This window comes from Cyprinus carpio, chromosome B14 (assembly GCF_018340385.1).
Source record: "Cyprinus carpio isolate SPL01 chromosome B14, ASM1834038v1, whole genome shotgun sequence".
Taxonomy (NCBI): domain Eukaryota; kingdom Metazoa; phylum Chordata; class Actinopteri; order Cypriniformes; family Cyprinidae; genus Cyprinus; species Cyprinus carpio.
This window is the reverse complement of record NC_056610.1, coordinates 1789868-1809214: the sequence shown is the minus strand read 5'-3', so window position 1 is coordinate 1809214 and position 19347 is coordinate 1789868. Positions and strand designations below refer to the sequence as shown.

At 36.6% G+C, this 19347-nt stretch overlaps 1 protein-coding gene across 1 annotated transcript in view; it reads right to left on the bottom strand.

The window, feature by feature from the left end:
• Positions 1–18470, bottom strand: part of LOC109045254 (NLR family CARD domain-containing protein 3-like) — a 29528-nt gene extending 11058 nt beyond the window's left edge. The window contains 6 exon segments of the mRNA XM_042737737.1: positions 6819–6992; positions 7494–9263; positions 9365–9472; positions 9773–9886; positions 17656–17769; positions 17970–18470. Of these exon segments, the coding sequence (XP_042593671.1) occupies positions 6819–6992; positions 7494–9263; positions 9365–9472; positions 9773–9886; positions 17656–17769; positions 17970–18115 (2426 nt within the window). The 5' untranslated portion in view covers positions 18116–18470.
• Positions 18471–19347: the final 877 nt, after the last annotated feature.

The window sequence follows — 19347 nt, the reverse complement described above, 5'->3', positions numbered from 1 at the left end:
TCGTTAATATTTATCATTCCTTCCCTTTCCTGCACTGCATAATAATGTGTTCAGCTGTTTCCATCACTCCACACTAACAGCACTGAGCTTATGATGAGTTGTGTTTACCCATCAGAAACAATTATGCATCATTAAGAGCTGAATGTCTCAATCTGGATATTAACACCTCCTCTTTCCTAAATCTCCAGATTATCAGCACTTCATTCACAGATGGTTGAATAAAATGCAGACTGATGGACTAAAAACACTCTTATGACTGAAATATTGATTGCTGGTTCGTAATGAAAGGGTGGGAGTATATTTCGTTCTAGGATGACATTTATTCTTGTTTTTGACTTTGTGAAGTTGTTGCCAAGTCTGATCTTTTTCTTGTTTGCTTTGTGAATATTGTTGTGTGTGCCTATACTTAACCATATTTTGAGAGATTTTTTGAGAGATTTATTTAAACCCTAGAAAGGAGATAAACTTAACAAAACCTAATATCAAAATATGGAAACTGAAGCTTTTTTTAGTAAAAAAAAAAAAAAAATTAGAAGAAGAAGAAGAAAATTAAAAATGTAATAAGTTTTCTTTGGGGGTTTAGGTTTGGTTATAGTATTTATAACTCGCTGTTTATAAGAATAGACATCTATAGAATGTCCCGATTTAAATAGAGAAGTCACTACAGAAAAAAAAAGTGACATGACATACAGCCAAGTATGGTGACCCATACTCAAAATTGGTGCTCTGCATTTAACCCATCCAAAGTGCACACGCACACGCTGTGAACACACACACACACACACACACACACACACACCTGGAGCAGTGGGTATCATTTATGCTGCAGCACAGTTGGGGGTTCAGCGTCTTGCTCAAGGACACCTCAGTCGTGGTACTGCTGGCTGGAGACTCGAACCCACAACCTTAGGGTTAGGAATCAAACTCTCTAACCACTAGGCCACGACTTCCCCAAAATGAATGTGATGAACAGTAAGAATGAATCCAGCATCTTCATTTCTCAGTTCTGATTGTGTTGAGCTTGAGTCTGTTTAAAGTCAAGAGATTGAAGTGTTGATGGTGTGTGAAAGTGTGTATTTCAGTCTGACTCTCAGTCCTGCAGCATCATGTTACTGAAGAGCAGATCATGTGTTCAATCATTTACAGCTCAATCAGCTGAACTCACAGCAGCAGAAAGAGACTCAACACTTCAAACATACTGTACTTTACACTGTGTTTCATCTGTGAGAGTCAAATATGATCTTACCTCAGTGTCTCCAGTTTACAGTGAGGATCCTCCAGTACAGCAGACAGCAGTGTGACTCCAGGATCTTCTAGTTTATTCAGAGACAGACTCAGTTCTCTCAGGTGTGAGGGGTTTGATCTCAGAGCTGAAGACAGAGCAGAACAACCTTCATCTGTGACGCCACAATCTCTTGTGATGTAGAGATTTTTGTGAAATTATTCTTTTTCTAAGTTCAGAGAACAATAACACACTCTTCACTCTCTCAGTTTAGTTCACATTCAAATGGCAATGCACTTTACACACTAAACCAGAGGAGGAGCTGGGGAGGAGGAGGGGATGCTGGAAGAATTGTTGCAGGGACGGTGCACTGACTGCTGCTTATATAGGCTCGTAATGATGATTGACAGAACTGGATGATTAGCCTCCTCCTGAACCAACGTTTGGACCTTCGTTAATATTTATCATTCCTTCCCTTTCCTGCACTGCATAATAATGTGTTCAGCTGTTTCCATCACTCCACACTAACAGCATTGAGCTTATGAGGAGTTGTGTTTACCCATCAGAAACAATAATGCATCATTAAGAGCTGAATGTCTCAATCTGGATATCAACACCTCCTCTTTCCTAAATCTCCAGATTATCAGCACTTCATTCACAGATGGTTGAATAAAATGCACACAGAGGCACTAAAAATGATGAAATATGACTGAAATATTGATTTCTGGTTTGTAATGTAAGGGTGGGAGTGTTTCGTTCTGGGATGTAGGGCTGCCCTCTAATAGTCGACTAACTGTTATTTGATGAGAAGAGGCTTGGTCGACCAAAATTTTATTAGTCACAGAAAATAAATTCCACAGGTGATGTCATGCAGTCCATGACAGACAGATCGTTAACGGCTGGTCTTTGTGGTAATACAGTACATCAGGCAGGACATCCAAACACTCCTTTATCATTCATCAACCTCAAATATGGCTTATCATCTGAAATATGTAAGTATTATCAACTTTACATGGCCGCTCAATCTAATGTTAACTCAGAAATAGTCTGTGTGGAGTAATCTGAACAGTAGCTCACTGCTGGACAGATGGAGACGCTGGAGCACTCGCTCTTAAAATAATCAGTCATTTCATTTCATTTCTGGTCATACAGATAAGAGTAATACGTCAAATCTGTAAAGACCCTATGTTTATTTGTGTGCACTCAAAATAACAACGAAAACTTTTGTAAAATAATGAAAACAAAATGTTTTCTGTCGTCTCGGTCTTTGTGAACTTGAGCAAGAAACTCTGAAACTCAGTGTATAGTTGACTTATATGAAAAAAAAAATCCATAGAGAGCGAAATGTCTTCTTTCAAATGAACCAATTCAAAAGAAAAACAAATATTCTCAGATTATCTAATCCAAACATCCTCTACTGCAGAGATGACGAGTCAGTGTCACAGACTTCATCTCTTGAACTGAAAACAAAGAAAGCACTAGTTTTTTTAAAAAAATATAAATTATTAAAGTTAGGGTTAGGGTTTTTTATGTTGTTTATTTTTCTATGGGATGTTTTTAATTTGCTTTTAGACAAACCATGTGCCAAACCATTAATCAACACCATTGCTGAGTATTTTCTTCTTAGAACTGTAGTTTCCCAAAGGCAGTCACAGAAACATGGTGTGGTGTGAAACAGCCCTCGGTTTGCTACAATACAAAATTGAATAACCAATCATGTCAAGGGATAGATTCCTATCATTAGCATATTGTTCTCTTCATTTATACAAACAAGCGGACGCTCTTCACACGCATTGCTCACGCAAACTGAGAATCACAAACTTGACTGCATTCGAGTCTTCAGAGCATTTTAGGACACAACATCGTCAAGTAAGTAACTCTAATGAATGTTACAGTGTCCACTATAGATGTGCGCTAGTAAAAACATAGTTTTATCAGTCATTATCCGTGAATCAGGAGGCGCTGGCTGCTATGACTGAAGCAAGGGTGCAGATTTTCATTCAAGCTGTTATAAGGCATGAGAAAAAAATTCTCACAAGAAAGAAACATTTAAATGTGTAATTTTGATGATCAAAGATGAGTTTTAAGGGATACAACTTTTGACTACGGGGGATTTTAAAATGTTAATGCAGTCTCCTTACTGTCTTTCCCAACACATTCATAATCTTTACTTCTGCTGCGGTGTGTTGTGGCAAGATTTATGCTTGTGCACTTATTAGGCCATGTAGGCAATTAAAGACTCATTATAAAGATTTAAATGGTTTATTAATAAATGTGCAATTAGTCGTCTAATGCTTAAAATAAAGGAATACTAGTCTACCAGAAAAATCTTTAGTCGAGGGCAGCCCTATTAGGATGTCATTAGGGGCCAAGCACCTATTGAAATCGTTGGCGTTATTCTTCTTCTTCTTCTTTTTCTTCTTCTTCTTCTTCTTCGTCAGTTATTCTTCTTCAGTTATAAGTTATTTATGCTAATAACTTTTGAACCGTAAGCCACAGAAGGAAAATTATTTTGAATGGACCCCAAAATTAAAAAATCGCAAGGTTTAGTTTTTTGATACTGACACCAAACTTTGTGTCTGCCATTGTCACCTCACACAGAACACACCAAAATGATTTGATTACAGCGCCACCTGTTGGTCAAAAGTGATAAGCCTTTTAATCATAATACTAGTGCTTGTATTTATGATTTTCCTGCCATTTCAATTACAATCATCCTAAAATTAATGCTCCATGCCATGCTTAGCTCCTCAATTTGCCGGTGGAGTGCTTGGCCCCATAATTGCTGCTTGCAGCTATATTTTATTCTTGTTTTTGACTTTGTGAAGTTGTTGTCAACGCTTATATATAGTATAATTTGGGAGTTTTAGGGAGTGTGTGTGTGTGTGTGTGTGTGTGTGTGTGTGTGTGTGTGTGTGTGTGTGTGTGCCTACTTAACCATATTTTGAGAGATTTTTTTCAACCTAGAAGGGAGATAAACCTGACAAAACCTGATATCAAAATAAGGAAATTGAAGCTTTTTTGTTGTTGTTGTTGTTTTAGTAAAAAAGGGGTTTAGTATTATAACTCGCTGTATATAAGAATAGACATCTATAGAATGTTATTATACTCAGCTATTTTCAACATAATAATAATAATAATAATAATAATAATAATAATAAATGTTTTTTGACCAGCAAATCAGAATATTTGAATGATTTCTGAAGGATCATGTGACTAATGTAATGATGTTAAGAATTCAGCTTTGAAATCGCAGGAATAAATTACATTTTAAAATATATTCAAATATTTATTTTAAATAGAAAAAATGTTTCACAATATTACTGGATCAAATATTATTAATATTATTTTGGATCAAATAAATGCAGGCTTGGTGAGCAGAAGAGAATTCTTTAAAAAACATTAAAATCTTACTGTTCAAAAACTTTTGACTGGTATAGTGTGTACGTGTGTGTGTGTGTATAAATATATATATATATATATATATATATATATATATATATATATATATATATATATATATATATACAGTATATATACATACAGTAGTCAACATTTGAAGTGGATCAAAACCTTTCATCAAAGTTGTCCTAAAACATTCTTTTAAGGATAACTTAGTTCTTAGAACAACTTTGTCAAACTTTTTTGATCCACTTCAAATGTTGACTACTATATATATATATCCAAATGGTGGTGGGCTGCCCGGACCAATAGATGCCAGGGCCGATTTTTTGTCCCAGTCCAGCCCTGGATATAGCACATTAAGTCAGGACAGTATGAAGGTCTTCTGCCTGTTGTCTTCAAGGAGACCATGTTGTTATTGTTAAAATCACATGATCAGGGACTAGTTATATGAATATGTTTAATGCATTTTAGTTTTGCCATCTTTGGATGAACTGTATTACTGATCATTATGAAATTAAATCTTTTGCATTTGTTCAGAGGGACTTTATTAATTTATGCTGAGTACTCTAAACGCTATCATGTCTAAAACATCAGCCAAGAGGGAAGAAGACTTCCAGCAGCTGGACATGACATTTTTATGATTTATATATTCATCATCATTAGTCAGAGTCAAACAAACTAAAATTACTGAATATGTATGAACTGAAATACTGTTATATTAAAGGATATTAAAAACTGTAATAATGAACACTGGTACCAGACCATATTTTTATATATACCAGTCATTGTGTATTTATAAAATTTTATTTTACAAGCTGATTTTAAACAATTTTACATCCAACTATACAACTTACTGAGAATAAAGACACGTGACATGCGCCCTCTAGCGGTGGAACATTTGAAATTGTGCCTTTAAAGCCCTCATTATCTTTTGGGTTTTTATTGGTTTTTGTTATTAAATTAAATTGTATTATGTAATATTGTCACATGCCTTATTCATGCTTCATCTTCAGTTATCAGAATCATTTTTTGTGTGTGTGTGCGTGCTGAGATATAGTCAATAACGCGTGACTATCTGAGAGATGATCTTACCACAGTTTCTCCAGTTTACAGTGAGGATCCTCCAGTACAGCAGACAGCAGTGTGACTCCAGAGTCTTCTAGTTTATTCTCAGACAGATTCAGTTCTCTCAGGTGTGAGGGGTTTGATCTCAGAGCTGAAGACAGAGCAGCACAACCTTCATCTGTGACGCCACAATCACTCAACCTGTAGAGAACAATAACACACTCTTCACTCTCTCAGATCAGATCAGATCAACAGGTACAGATCACAATCCTAAACAGACTAGTAAATATGTCTACATTTCCACTGGAGTTTTATCACATTAGTGAAAATGATAAAAAAAAATATATATATATATTAAAAAAGCTTTCAACACCCATGCTTCACAAATCTCTATTTATATTGGAAGTTTAATAATAACAGAGGCACAGAGGAAAGATTATCTTCATTAGTCATGTTTGTTAATCACTGTATAAACTGATAGTGTGTTACAGGAGGAAACTAAATCACCTTTAATAATAGTAGTAGTAATAATAATAATAATAATGATAAAAACATGCTGATTTTGATTTTAGAACAAAAATAAGTAAAAAGAATAGCCAGAAAATGAATATTAATCCTAAAATCCTACAAAATTAAGTACCAGAAGTAACTAAACTTCCACTAAATGGCTGTTGGGTCAAAAACAGGAGAAACAGGTCAGATTTTATATTATAATTAGGTAATAATTGTGTAAATGTAATTAGTTACACAATGTGCTAATTAATTAATCACAAATTAATCACACATCAAATTTGGCTAAGAAATTACTCCAAAAGATCCTTTAAAGTCATTATTGTGTCAAATAAGTCTCCTACAAACACAGAACGGCTCGAACATTTAGCTCACTGCAGTTTAAAGCCCTCATTATCTGTTTGGTTTTTTTTTATCAGTTTTTATCATTAAATTAAATTGTATGATGTAAATTATCACATGCCTTATTCAAGCTTCATCTTCAGTTATCAGAAACATTTTTTATGCTGAGATATAGTAAAAAGCTGATTTTCTAAATTGTAGTTCTAAAATTTACATTAAGGGATTAGGACTTAAAGAAGTCAATAATGCGTGACTGTGAGAGAGATGATCTTACCACAGTGTCTCTAGTTTACATCGAGGATCCTCCAGTACAACAGAGAGAAGCTTCACTCCTGAATCTCTGATTGCTTTATTATTCAGATCCAGATCTCTCAGCTGTGAGGGGTTTGATCTCAGAACTGAAGTCAGAGCAGCACAACCTTTATCTGTGACGCCACAATCACTCAAACTGAAGAGAGATGAAAACACTTATTAAACAAAAACTTAAATAAAAAGAGGTGAAAAAAGACAAGTGGGACATGATACAGATTCAGGATAGCAAACTCTCAGTGTGCAACAGAGAAAACATTAATTTTATTAATAATAAAAAAGGTAATAAACAAATTTGCATTAAAGAGCTTTACCGTGGATCAAATCCACATAATTTAAGTACTAACTCATTTATAATATTAAACTTGTTGGTTTCAAACTAATCCACATTAAAGATATTGACTGGCAGGTGCTTTAGAGTCCAGCGTGTCTCTAAAAATCTGCTAAATACTAGTAATGAATTAATTTCAGAAATTAAAAATAATAATATTAATCAGGGAAGATTTATAATGTTGTCATTAAAGTCTGTGTTTCAAGTATGCTTGCATATTGCTCCATTAACTGATACTATTATTATGAGATTGTGCTTTTCTTTTCTTTAACAGTAAAGTGATACAGAGATACTCTCAGAGATACTTACTGAACTTTAATCACAGGCAGCAGATACTGAAGAACATTCAGTTTTTCAGCTTTATTATTTACTCCAACAAATTCATTAATATCAAACGTGTCCAGTTTGTTCTCTGATGTCAACAACACAAAACCTACAGCTGACCACTGAGATGAAGAGAGTTTGGCTTCCTTTATTGTTCCAGATTTCAGATACTGTTGTATTTCCTCCACTAGTGAATGATCACCCAGTTCATTCAGACAGTGGAACAGATTGATGGATTTCTCTGGAGAGTTGATGAACCTGATCCTTGTCTTGATGTACTCAACTGTTTTCTCATTGCTGTCAGATCTGCTTCTTTTCTGTTTCATTATTTGTTGTAGAAGAATATGATGAGACTCCACTGACAAACCCAGAAGGAACCGCAGGAAAAGATCCAAATGTCCATTTTTACTCTGTAGAGCCTCATCCACAGCTCTCTGATGCAGCTCAGATAATGAAACAAGTTGAAACCAGTCTTTAACTTTAGACCACAAACTCTGGTCAAACACATTTCTGTTGTTGTTTGTACAGGAGAGGTGCACATATAGAGCTGCTAGATGTTCCTGAACGCTTAGATGAACAAAGCAGAAGACTTTCCCCTTATACAAGCCCAACTCCTCTCTGAAGATCTGAGTGCACAATCCTGAGTACACTGATGCTTCTGTCACATCAATGCCACACTCTCTCAGGTCTTCCTCATAGAAGATCAGGTTTCCTTTCACAAGCTGCTGGAAAGCCACTTTCCCCAGTTTGAGGATCATGTCTTCATCTGTCACCTTCTTCTCATAGTCCTTCTCATGTTTGATGTTGGTCTGAAGGATCAGGAAGTGTGTGTACATCTGAGTGAGAGTCTTGGGAATCTCTCCACTCTCTGCTGGACTCAACATCTTCTCCAGAACAGCGGCTGAGATCCATCAGAACACTGGGATGTGGCACATTATGTAGAGGCTCCTTGATGACTTCAGGTGTGAGATGATCCTGTCGGCTAGACTCTGATCACTGATTCTCTTCCTGAAGTATTCCTCCTTCTGTGGCTCATTGAAGCCTCGTACCTCTGTCACTCGATGGACACACTCAGAGGGGACGAGATCAGCTGCTGCTGGTCTGGAGGTGATCCAGATGAGAGCAGAGGGAAGCAGATTCCCCACAATGAGGTTCACCAGCAGCACATCCACTGAGGCTGATTCAGATATATTACACAGTTTCACTTTGCTCTTAAAGTCCAGAAACAGACGACACTCATCCAGACCATCAAAGATAAACAACACTTTATATTCATCACTGGATATTTCCATTTCTTTAGTTTCAGGGAAGAAGACATGAAGAAGATCTGAAAGACTGAGTGTTTTGTCCTTCATCAGGTTGATTTCTCTGAAAGGAAGTGGAAATATGAGCTGGACGTCCTGATTCTCTTTCCCTTCAGCCCAGTCCAGGATCAACTTCTGCACAGAGACTGTTTTTCCAATGCCAGCGACTCCCTTTGTCAGCACAGTTCTGATGGCTTTATCTTGTCCAGGTAAAGGTCTAAAGATGTCACTGCATTTGATGGCTGTGTCCTCTGTTGCTGCTCTCCTGGATTGTGTCTCAATCTGTCTCACCTCATGCTCATTACTGATCTCTCCACTCTCACTCTCTGTGATGTAGAGCTCTGTGTAGATCTCATTCAGGAGTGTTGGGTTTCTCTGCGTCACTGTGCCCTCATACAGACGCTCAAACTTCTTCAGCAGATTTGATCTAAACGTCTTGAGGACTTCATGGCTGGAAAATTTAAATACTGCATTATTAAATAAGCTAATGATAACAACGTCTTTTCTGTATTCTGTATCATATTCAAATAATCTTTTACAGAAATATTAGACCTGGGATCAGTCTTTGTTTCTTCACTCTTATAATCTAATGACTGATTCATAGATGTGTCACTCCTCATAGACACACAGCTGGACTCTGATCTCTTCTGATGAACTGAACTATAACAGAGAGATTAAAGTGAATCATCTGAATTACTATATTTAACAAAGTACATACATTATTCAAACAATCAAGAGCACTTCATGATCATTTCATTTATTCCAAAAATGTTTAATTGAACTGAGTGTTTTCACAAATATGCGTGACCAACATTACATACTGTATCTTAACATTTCAGATAAAGATGAAGAAATGCCAATAAACACTATACAAAAAGAATTTTCTCAAACTTTAGAAAATACTATGAACACTGTTCTGATACTATAAAATGCCATAATATTTGTATAGAAATATCATACCTGAGATCAGTCTGTGTATCTTCACTCTTAAAATGCATTGGATGACCCATAGACGCATCACTCCTCAGAGACACACAGCTGGACTCTGCTTCTGATCTCTTCTTATCAACTAAACTATAACAGATGGAGATTAAAGTAAATAATTTGAATTACCATATTTAAGTACACACACATACATACATACACACACTAGGGATGTGCATCTCATGACTCAGGCTGATACGATATGCATCTCGATGCATAGCCAACGATACTTTACATCAAAGATGCATATGAAGCAGCTACAGATGCGATGCGGTATGATTTCAGTTCGATTTGATTCAACACAATGCAATATGATGCAATGGAGAAAATATGATCACTTTTAATGCCTCAAGGCCTGTTACATAAAACAAGTTTACCAAACAAGCCAGGCTTATTGCAGTTACTCTGACTTATTTATATTGACAATAAGTCAGGCTAACTGAAATAAACCTGACTTATCTGGTAAACTTGTTTTATGAAACAGGTCCCAGGTCTAAAGCAAGTTAACTGTCAGACTAAGCTGAGTTCCTCTAACACTGACCAATAGGATCAAAATGATATTACCACTCTCTCACATACTATTATTTGACCCTTTTTTTTTTATTTTTTATTTATTTATTTTTTTACAGTTTCTAGCCATGCAGCCTTTCTCTCTATTTTATGACAGCTGTACCTCTTATAGTTTGCAGAACAGGTAGCAGATCATTACAATCTAAAATTGCTCTTTAAAGCATTAAAATAACTAAATTAAAAGTTCAAATCACTGAATTAAAAATGAAAATAAATAATAAAGAAAATGACTATTTTAACTGCTATATGAAACACACTCATATTACTATTAGAACTATTACACAACATAGAACTATTACACAACTATCACAAAAATACACTTATATGTAGGTTTAAAATTCTACAAAAGACACATTTAATGTCCAACAAAAAATACTTCATCAAAATGTACATTTTACTCTGAATTATTGCGCTATTTGATTGCGCTCCGTCTGTTTAGTGCGCATGCGTGCAGCAGCGCTCGTTCGCTCGCGTGAGCCTCGCCCACTCCTGACAATGTAATGAATATGTTTGCATGACTTTCTAACATTTACAGATGAAAAATATACCTGTGACATGTCAGTTATGCACTGAGGAAAACACAACACCTCAGATGCCTTAAACGGCACAAATATATTCGCTGTTTGCCATGGTAGATCGATTTGATCCATGATCGACATTAAGGTCTGCTTAAGAATAAGTGTACACAAATGAGTGAGATTGTGTGAACTTAATTTTTCGTTTATGGAATCGTTTTAGCCCCGACTGATTTGTTAGGTTATTTCAAGTCATGTTTTGGACTTTAATCCCCATTTTTCCGTGGGTCTCCATAGTGTTGTGATTCATCATATTCACGCAGCAGCAGCGGTGATGAGAGAACACGCTTGAGAAACAGTTTAGAGAGGGGAAATCAATCTACATATAAAATATTGGTCACGGATGATTGGTCACTTTCTATATAATAAAAGTATAGCGCATCCACTAGTAATTATATATAAATTAATCGGTTTTTACCGATGCAAATATGTTAGAAACGATGCATTGCGATATAAATGACAACTTGCCAACACACACACATACACACATACACACACACACACACACACACACACACACACATATATATATATATATATATATATATATATATTAGTGGTGGGCATAGATTAATTTTTTTAATCTAGATTAATCTCACTGTAATCTTGGATTTAGATTAATCTAGATTAAAATGGCTCATTTGAATTCTGCCGAAGGCATTCAAATTATGTTCAATAAGATGTACTTGTTAGTACTGATAAAGCTGTGCTGCACTCAAACATAGTAGTTTGACGACGACTCTTCCCCTGCGCTACATTGCTTGGCCCAGCATCTTCCGCATTAGCTAAAGGATGCTTTGCGTTTAGGTGGTACTTGAGACTGGAAGAACTCCTACAGTAAACTAATTCCGCATTGCACAAGTTGCAAACAACCTTACACCTGTTTCACACATACTCCGTCTGCAATGCGTATGCATTGCATTTTTTTTTTTTACGCACCCATGTTAACGGATTCCAGCGTTCACGTGGTTGTGGTCCGTCAGTGCGTTCCAGGAGCGGTGCGTCTGCAGCAGTGCAGCGATCGTTTACGTACCGAGTCTATTTTTGCTGAATTAAAATGACAGCGCATTGTTCGCGGTAAAAATTTACATGGATTGACACGGAAATGCAGTAATTTCACAATAAATGTATACTAATTAAAGCCTACTGTGTTTCACATGCAACACATGGGTTTTTAGCTAGGTTTAAAACAAGAAAAAGAGCACCTTTAGATAAACGATGCAACATGATATAGGCCTATGCACTTTTATGGAAGCAGAAAGACAAAGTTCATTAAGAACCGTGCGATTGCTTGTAATAAAGATTTAAATGCAAAAGGCACGAGAGTCGACTGTTTCTGTCAGTGGTGCTTTAATTTTAAATATTTACGATATCCCAACAAGAAATGTAGGCTAATTGTTGTGTTTAAATGTTTTGTCGCTTGCTTGAGCAGCTTATTATACAAACCTAGAAGTCAAATGCATGAATAATATGTTGTTTATATTTATTAAGTTTAAACTAATGTCTATGATTAGGAAAGATTGTTACTGGCCTGTGATAAGTGTCACATTTTTTTATTTATTTTTTTATTTTTTTATACATGGTTTGAAATATAGAATAATGAACAAATGTTGTGTTTGTGGACTAAACAGCCGCGGATCAGTAGCGGACTGCAAACGCGTCCTGAGTGAAAGCACAATGAGTCCGTGCTGCTTCTGCACCACACACGTAACACACACGGACTGCATACGCACTGCAGACGGAGTATGTGTGAAACAGGCGTTAGTCTTGTCGAGGTTTTTTTTGGGAAGCTTGGTAATTTCACAGTAGGCATACACACAGGTTCGAAGACTCGTTCTCGCCCCCTACAGTGCAATTCGTCTAGGTATACATCCGCGCTAAACTATCACGGTGAAAGTCATCAAAGCTTGCGTAGTATAGACCCAGCTCCCAACCCAACCTTGAGAATAGATTAACGGCGATATTTTTTTTATCGCCCGATAAGAGTCTCACGTTAACGCAGCACATTAACGCCAATAACGGCCCACCACTAATCTATATATATATATATATATATATATATATATATATATATATATATATATATACATATAATAGGGCTTTCAATCAAATAAAAATTTTAATCTAATTAATTACACCCTTTTTCTGTGATTAATCACGATTAATCGTGCACTTCATGAAATTAAGCATAGACCATTTATTTGGATTCAAATGTTTCTTTTTTTTTTTTATTATTGTCGTTGTTAAAGATTGTCTGAACGAATTCGCTTACTGGATCATTGGACTGAAAACTTTCCCGGAGAAGCAAAATTGTGTTAAAGGGTTAGAATTTAAATTGTGCTTCAGTAATTGTGCATTAACTGCGTTAAATTATTTTAATGTGTTAAGGATTGTAAAATTAATCACATGCGTTAACGCATTTATATATATATATATATATATATATATATATATATATATATATATATATATATATATAAGGGGAAAGTGGGGCAAGATGAGCCACTTTTTACTTATGTGGTCCTCAAGATAAGGGAAGATGACACAGAAGTACAGTCAAAGTATCCAATGTTACTTCAGGATGTTTCCTATCATTTTAAATGATCAGAATGTATGTCTTCTTATAAAAAAAAAAAAAAGTGTTCCTGTGGTAGGGCTTGCATGGACTAGTCGAGTAGTCAAGTGATTGACTACTTCAACCACTAGTCGGCGCTGTCGGAAACAATCGACTACTCGAGCATGCATTAACCATAATGCATGCACAGAGTTTGCAAGTACGACGTGAATTTTAGGATTACAATATTGCGTGTAGCTGTTACTTTCTATGACTTTATCTAGGCCTATGTTGCATTTAAAATTAAAATATATAATGTAGTAATTAGGGGTGTGCCCGAAGCCAAATACCTTAGGCTTCAAAAATGAATAACGGATCACCAATCAAACAGCCGCGTTGTGCGTCTCAGTCTCTCAAAAACCAAATATATTATATTCTGAACTAGATGCTGATGAACACAGATGAGCAGTGAGCTGCTAAAGCTGCTAAGCGTATATATCTCTCAGAGGTAATTTTAAGTAACACTACTAGGCCTAAAGCCTTATTCACAATTATTGCTTCTGCTCTCAATCCCACTATTAATCATTTTCCTGTGACATCTGTTTCTCTTTGTGACGATTTTGCAAGATATTTTAATGATAAAATCTCACGGATAAAATCTCTATTGCCTTTGTCAGCCTATACACCACTTGATGTTCCTCTCTGCTCTTCTACATGGTCTGTCTTTGAGCCTATCACCTTGGACTCTCTTAATGAGATTGTTGCTGGTTTAAAACCTGCTAGCTGCCCTCAGGATGTGATTCCCACACATTTTCTTAAGCAAGTTTTTCAAGCTATTGGCCCTGATTTGTTGTTTGTCATCAACAAATGTCTTTCTACTGGGACTGTACCTGACTGCCTTAAACATGCCTCTGTTCTGCCTCATCTTAAAAAAAAAAACAAATTTGAATCCTACTCTTTTTAGTAATTTTCACCCAATCTCAAATTTACCTTTCCTCTCAAAAATTTTAGAAAAAGTGGTCCTGAGCCAATTTTTGCCTTTTTTGAATGATAACAATATACAGGTGCTGGTCATATAATTAGAATATCATCAAAAAGTTGATTTATTTCACTAATTCCATTCAAAAAGTGAAACTTGTATATTATATTCATTCATTACACACAGACCGATATATTTCAAATGTTTATTTCTTTTAATTTTGTTGATTATAACTGACAACTAAGGAAAATCACCCAAATTCATTATCTCAGAAAATTAGAATATTGTGAAAAGGTTCAATATTGAAGACACCTGGTGCCACATTCTAATCAGCTAATTAACTCAAAACACCTGCAAAGGCCTTTAAATGGTCTCTCAGTCTAGTTCTGTAGGCTACACAATCATGGGGAAGACTGCTGACTTGACAGTTGTCCAAAAGACGACCATTGACACCTTGCACAAGGAGGGCAAGACACAAAAGATCATTGCAAAAGAGGCTGGCTGTTCACAGAGCTCTGTGTCCAAGCACATTAATAGAGAGGCGAAGGGAAGGAAAAGATGTGGTAGAAAAAGAAGTGTACAAGCAATAGTGATAACTGCACCCTGGAGAGGATTGTGAAACAAAACCCATTCAAAAATGTGGGGGAGATTCACAAAGAGTGGACTGCAGCTGGAGTCAGTGCTTCAAGAACCACTACACACAGACGTATGCAAGACATGGGTTTCAGCTGTCGCATTCCTTGTGTCAAGACACTCTTGAACAACAGACAGCGTAAGAGGCGTCTAAAGACAAAAAGGACTGGACTGCTGCTGAGTGGTCCAAAGTTATGTTCTCTGATGAAAGTAAATTTTGCGTTTCCTTTGGAAATCAGGGTCCCAGAGTCTGGAGGAAGAGAGGAGAGGCACACAATCCACGTTGCTTGAGGTCCAGTGTAAAGTTTCCACAGTCAGTGATGGTTTGGGGTGCCATGTCATCTGCTGGTGTTGGTCCACTGTGTTTTCTGAGGTCCAAGGTCAATGCAGCCGTATACCAGGAAGTTTTAGAGCACTTCATGCTTCTTGCTGCTGACCAACTTTATGGAGATGCAGATTTCATTTTCCAACAGGACTTGGCACCTGCACACAGTGTCAAAGCTACCAGTACCTGGTTTAAGGACCACGGTATCCCTGTTCTTAATTGGCCAGCAAACTTGCCTGCCCTTAACCCCATAGAAAATCTATGGGGTATTGTGAAGAGGAAGATGCGATATGCCAGACCCAAGAATGCAGAAGAGCTGAAGGCCACTATAAGAGCAACTTGGGCTCTCATAACACCTGAGCAGTGCCACAGACTGATCGACTCCATGCCATGCCAAATTGCTGCAGTAATTCAGGCAAAAGGAGCCCCAACCAAGTATTGAGTGCTGTACATGCTCATACTTTTCATGTTCATACTCTTCAGTTGGCCAAGATTTCTAAAAATCCTTTCTTTGTATTGCTCTTAATTAATATTCTAATTTTCTGAGATACTGAATTTGGGATTTTCCTTAGTTGTCAGTTATAATCATCAAAATTAAAAGAAATAAACATTTGAAATATATCAGGCTGTGTGTAATGAATGAATATAATATATAAGTTTCACTTTTTGAATGGAATTAGTGAAATAAATCAACTTTTTGATGATATTCTAATTATATGACCAGCACCTGTACACAAGAAATTTCAATCTGGTTTTAAAGCCCGTCACAGCACTGAATCGGCCCTCTTAAGAGTTATGAATGATGTAATGCTTACAACTGATACTGGGCAGTCTGCTGCTTTGGTCTTGCTAGACCGTAGCTCTGCATTTGACCTGGTCGATCACAACATTCTCTTATCACGTCTAGAAAAATGTGTGGGTCTTTGGGGTACGGTGCTCCAATGGTTTCGCTCATATTTAACAAATAGGAGTTACTCTGTCTGCCTTGGGCACCATTCTTCCTCTAATAAACAGCTACGTTCTGGTGTCCCTCAGGGCTCTATTCTTGGCCCGGTACTGTTTAATCTCTACATGTTACCTTTGGGTTCTATTTTATCTAAATATGGTGTATCTTTTCATCTGTACGCTGACGACACACAAATTTATCTGCCTATAAAGTGTGATGATAAGCTTGCCTTTAAGCCTATATTTGACTGCTTAGACAAACTGAAACTCTGGCTTGCTAGTAATTTCTTAAGTCTTAATGAGAGCAAGACTGAAATTATCTTGTTTGGTTCAAATGATTGTTGCTCTGATTGAGTTGGGCAGGTCATTCCACCAGGAGGGAACATTTAATTTAAAAGTCTGTAAAAGTGATTAATCTTGCTACCACATTCTGGGTTAATTGTAAAGGTTTGATAGAACTGGCTAGAAGACCTGCCAAGAGAGCGTTGCAATAGTCCAGCCTGGACAGAACAAGAGCTTGAACAAGGAGTTGTGCAGCATGTTCTGAAAGAAAGGGCCTGATCTTCTTGATGTTGAATAAAGCAAATCTGCAGGACCGGACAGTTTTAGCAATGTGGTCTGAGAAAGTTAGCATCAATAATAACTCCTAGGTTTCTGGCTGTTTTTGAAGGAGTTATGGTTGATGTGCCTAACTGGATGGTGAACTTGTGATGAAACGATGGGTTTGCTGCAACCACAAGTAGTTCTCTATTGGCAAGGTTGAGTTGAATGTGATGGTCCTTCATCCAGCAAGAAATGTCTGTTAGACAAGCTGAGATGTGAGCAGCTACCGTCGGATCATCAGGATGGAATGAGAGGTAGAGTTGAGTGTCATTAGCACAGCAGTGATGACATTTATATGCATCATAAATATTTTTAGACCTGGATAAATTTACTACATTTACTACATATGTTATGCTAAAATTTTACTTTGACAAGCCAAAAACTGTTTGTAAAGTAATTGGGTGCCTTCCACTCCCCCCATGTATTTCTTCTTTTCACAGTCTGGCAGAAACTATGGGTGGTTCCAAAGTATGTGGTCATATGACAATAAAAGTGTACAGTTGGCAAGATACAGGGCATGGATCATCTTACCCCTCTCTCCCCACTTTAAAGAGCACTTCATGATCATTTCATTTGTAAACACTGTTATAACAACAACAACAAAAAAAAATTGAACTGAGTGTTTTCACAATATAAAATGCCATACTATAATCATATTTTATAGAAATATCATACCTGAGATCAGTCTGTGTATCTCCACTCTTAAAATGCATTGGTTTATCCATAGACCAGTCACTCCTCAGAGACACACAGCTGGACTCTGCTTCTGATCTCTTCTGATCAACTGAACTATAACAAACACATTTAATCCTTCATGATGATAATCATAAATTAGGTATTTTCATCAAAGAGCACTTCATGATGAGGCTTTACGGTCTTTTTGTTTAAATAACTTTTTATCTAAAAAATATAGAGACATAAAAACACAATGGAGACTCCCATTTACTATCATTAAAATAGTGATTTAATTCAGTGTTTATTCAAAGTACCTGCATCCTGGAGAAAACTCTTCATCTCTGGATGTTTGTGCGTCCTCCATGATGGACCAGAATCTGATGTCCAGCACTGACTCTGAATGAAATGATGAACAAACACAATAATTCAGCTGAACTGATCCTGAGAGAAACAGGTTCATGAGACGCAGAGTTCACTCAGATACACAATAGTGTTAGTCGTGTTAACAACTGATAAAATAAACCACAGACAGCACCAAACACCAATGAAGCCACGTTCATTTGCTTAAATTAAAATATCAAACACATATCACAGAACTACTTCGTCCTTCAGAGAAAATATGAAAGCGCAAGTCACATTTAAAGCAGAGACCTGCACTTTCATTAATGTTCACAAACTCCACCGGCTTCTACGCGTACATTCTTGGCTTATCTTTTTATAAAGCTTCCTATGAAAGACTTTTAGAATCTGTATAAAATTCCGTATAGAATCGATTCTGGATGTTTAAAATGGCGAAACTTCAAATGTACTTTTACTTTCGTTTTTTATTTGTGTCACGAGCGCTGACGCAAGGAAGCGTCTTTAAACTCCACAGAGTGAAAAACGTTAACAATGTCAAATTATTTATTCAACAGAACGAAGTTGTAGAAAAAATAAATCATTTAAAAATGTTATGTCTTCATGTAGACAAGATGCACAAGACTGTGTATTTATCTTAGTAAACTTTAATTACTATCATGAACAAGCAGGATAACATGCATGCACATGCTCAGCATTCTTTCTTACTCTTCTCACTTACTTCCCATGCATATATCTAAATCAAGAAGCTTGAGTGCCATCTAGTGGTGCATTAATGTAAGGACATCACATATTCCCCTCTCAGTTAAATGAATTCTTTCTGTAACTAACAATTGGCATGAAACAAAAAATAAAGAACATCAGATCTGTAATGTATCAACAATTTCACATGTATACGAATTATTAAAACACATTAACTGAATGCAAACAAGCATTAACAATAATGAGCAACATGAACCAAACTACTCAACTACTATTCAGTACTTTCCATGTGAGTGTGTGTAATGTATGTTGCAAAAGTCCATGTCAGTTTCTGTGACTAACATACATAGTCCTTTAGCCAACCTGGCTCACGTCTTTGACGTTTCTCCCGTGGACAAGCATCAGAAGACACTGAATTTCCAGACAATGGAACATGAGAGGGAATTCAAGTTTTTCAGCATTGTTGGTCAGTCCATTATCCAGCGCATTAGTCGGCACGGGTGCGAGACACGATGCATGCCACTTCCTTCCATCATCCAAGAGGTAGGTGTAAGGGCCAACTTTTTTCCTAACCTCAACTGGAGGAGTGAATTTTGGATGGGCTTTTGGTACATGTGCAGACTTTTTAACGGG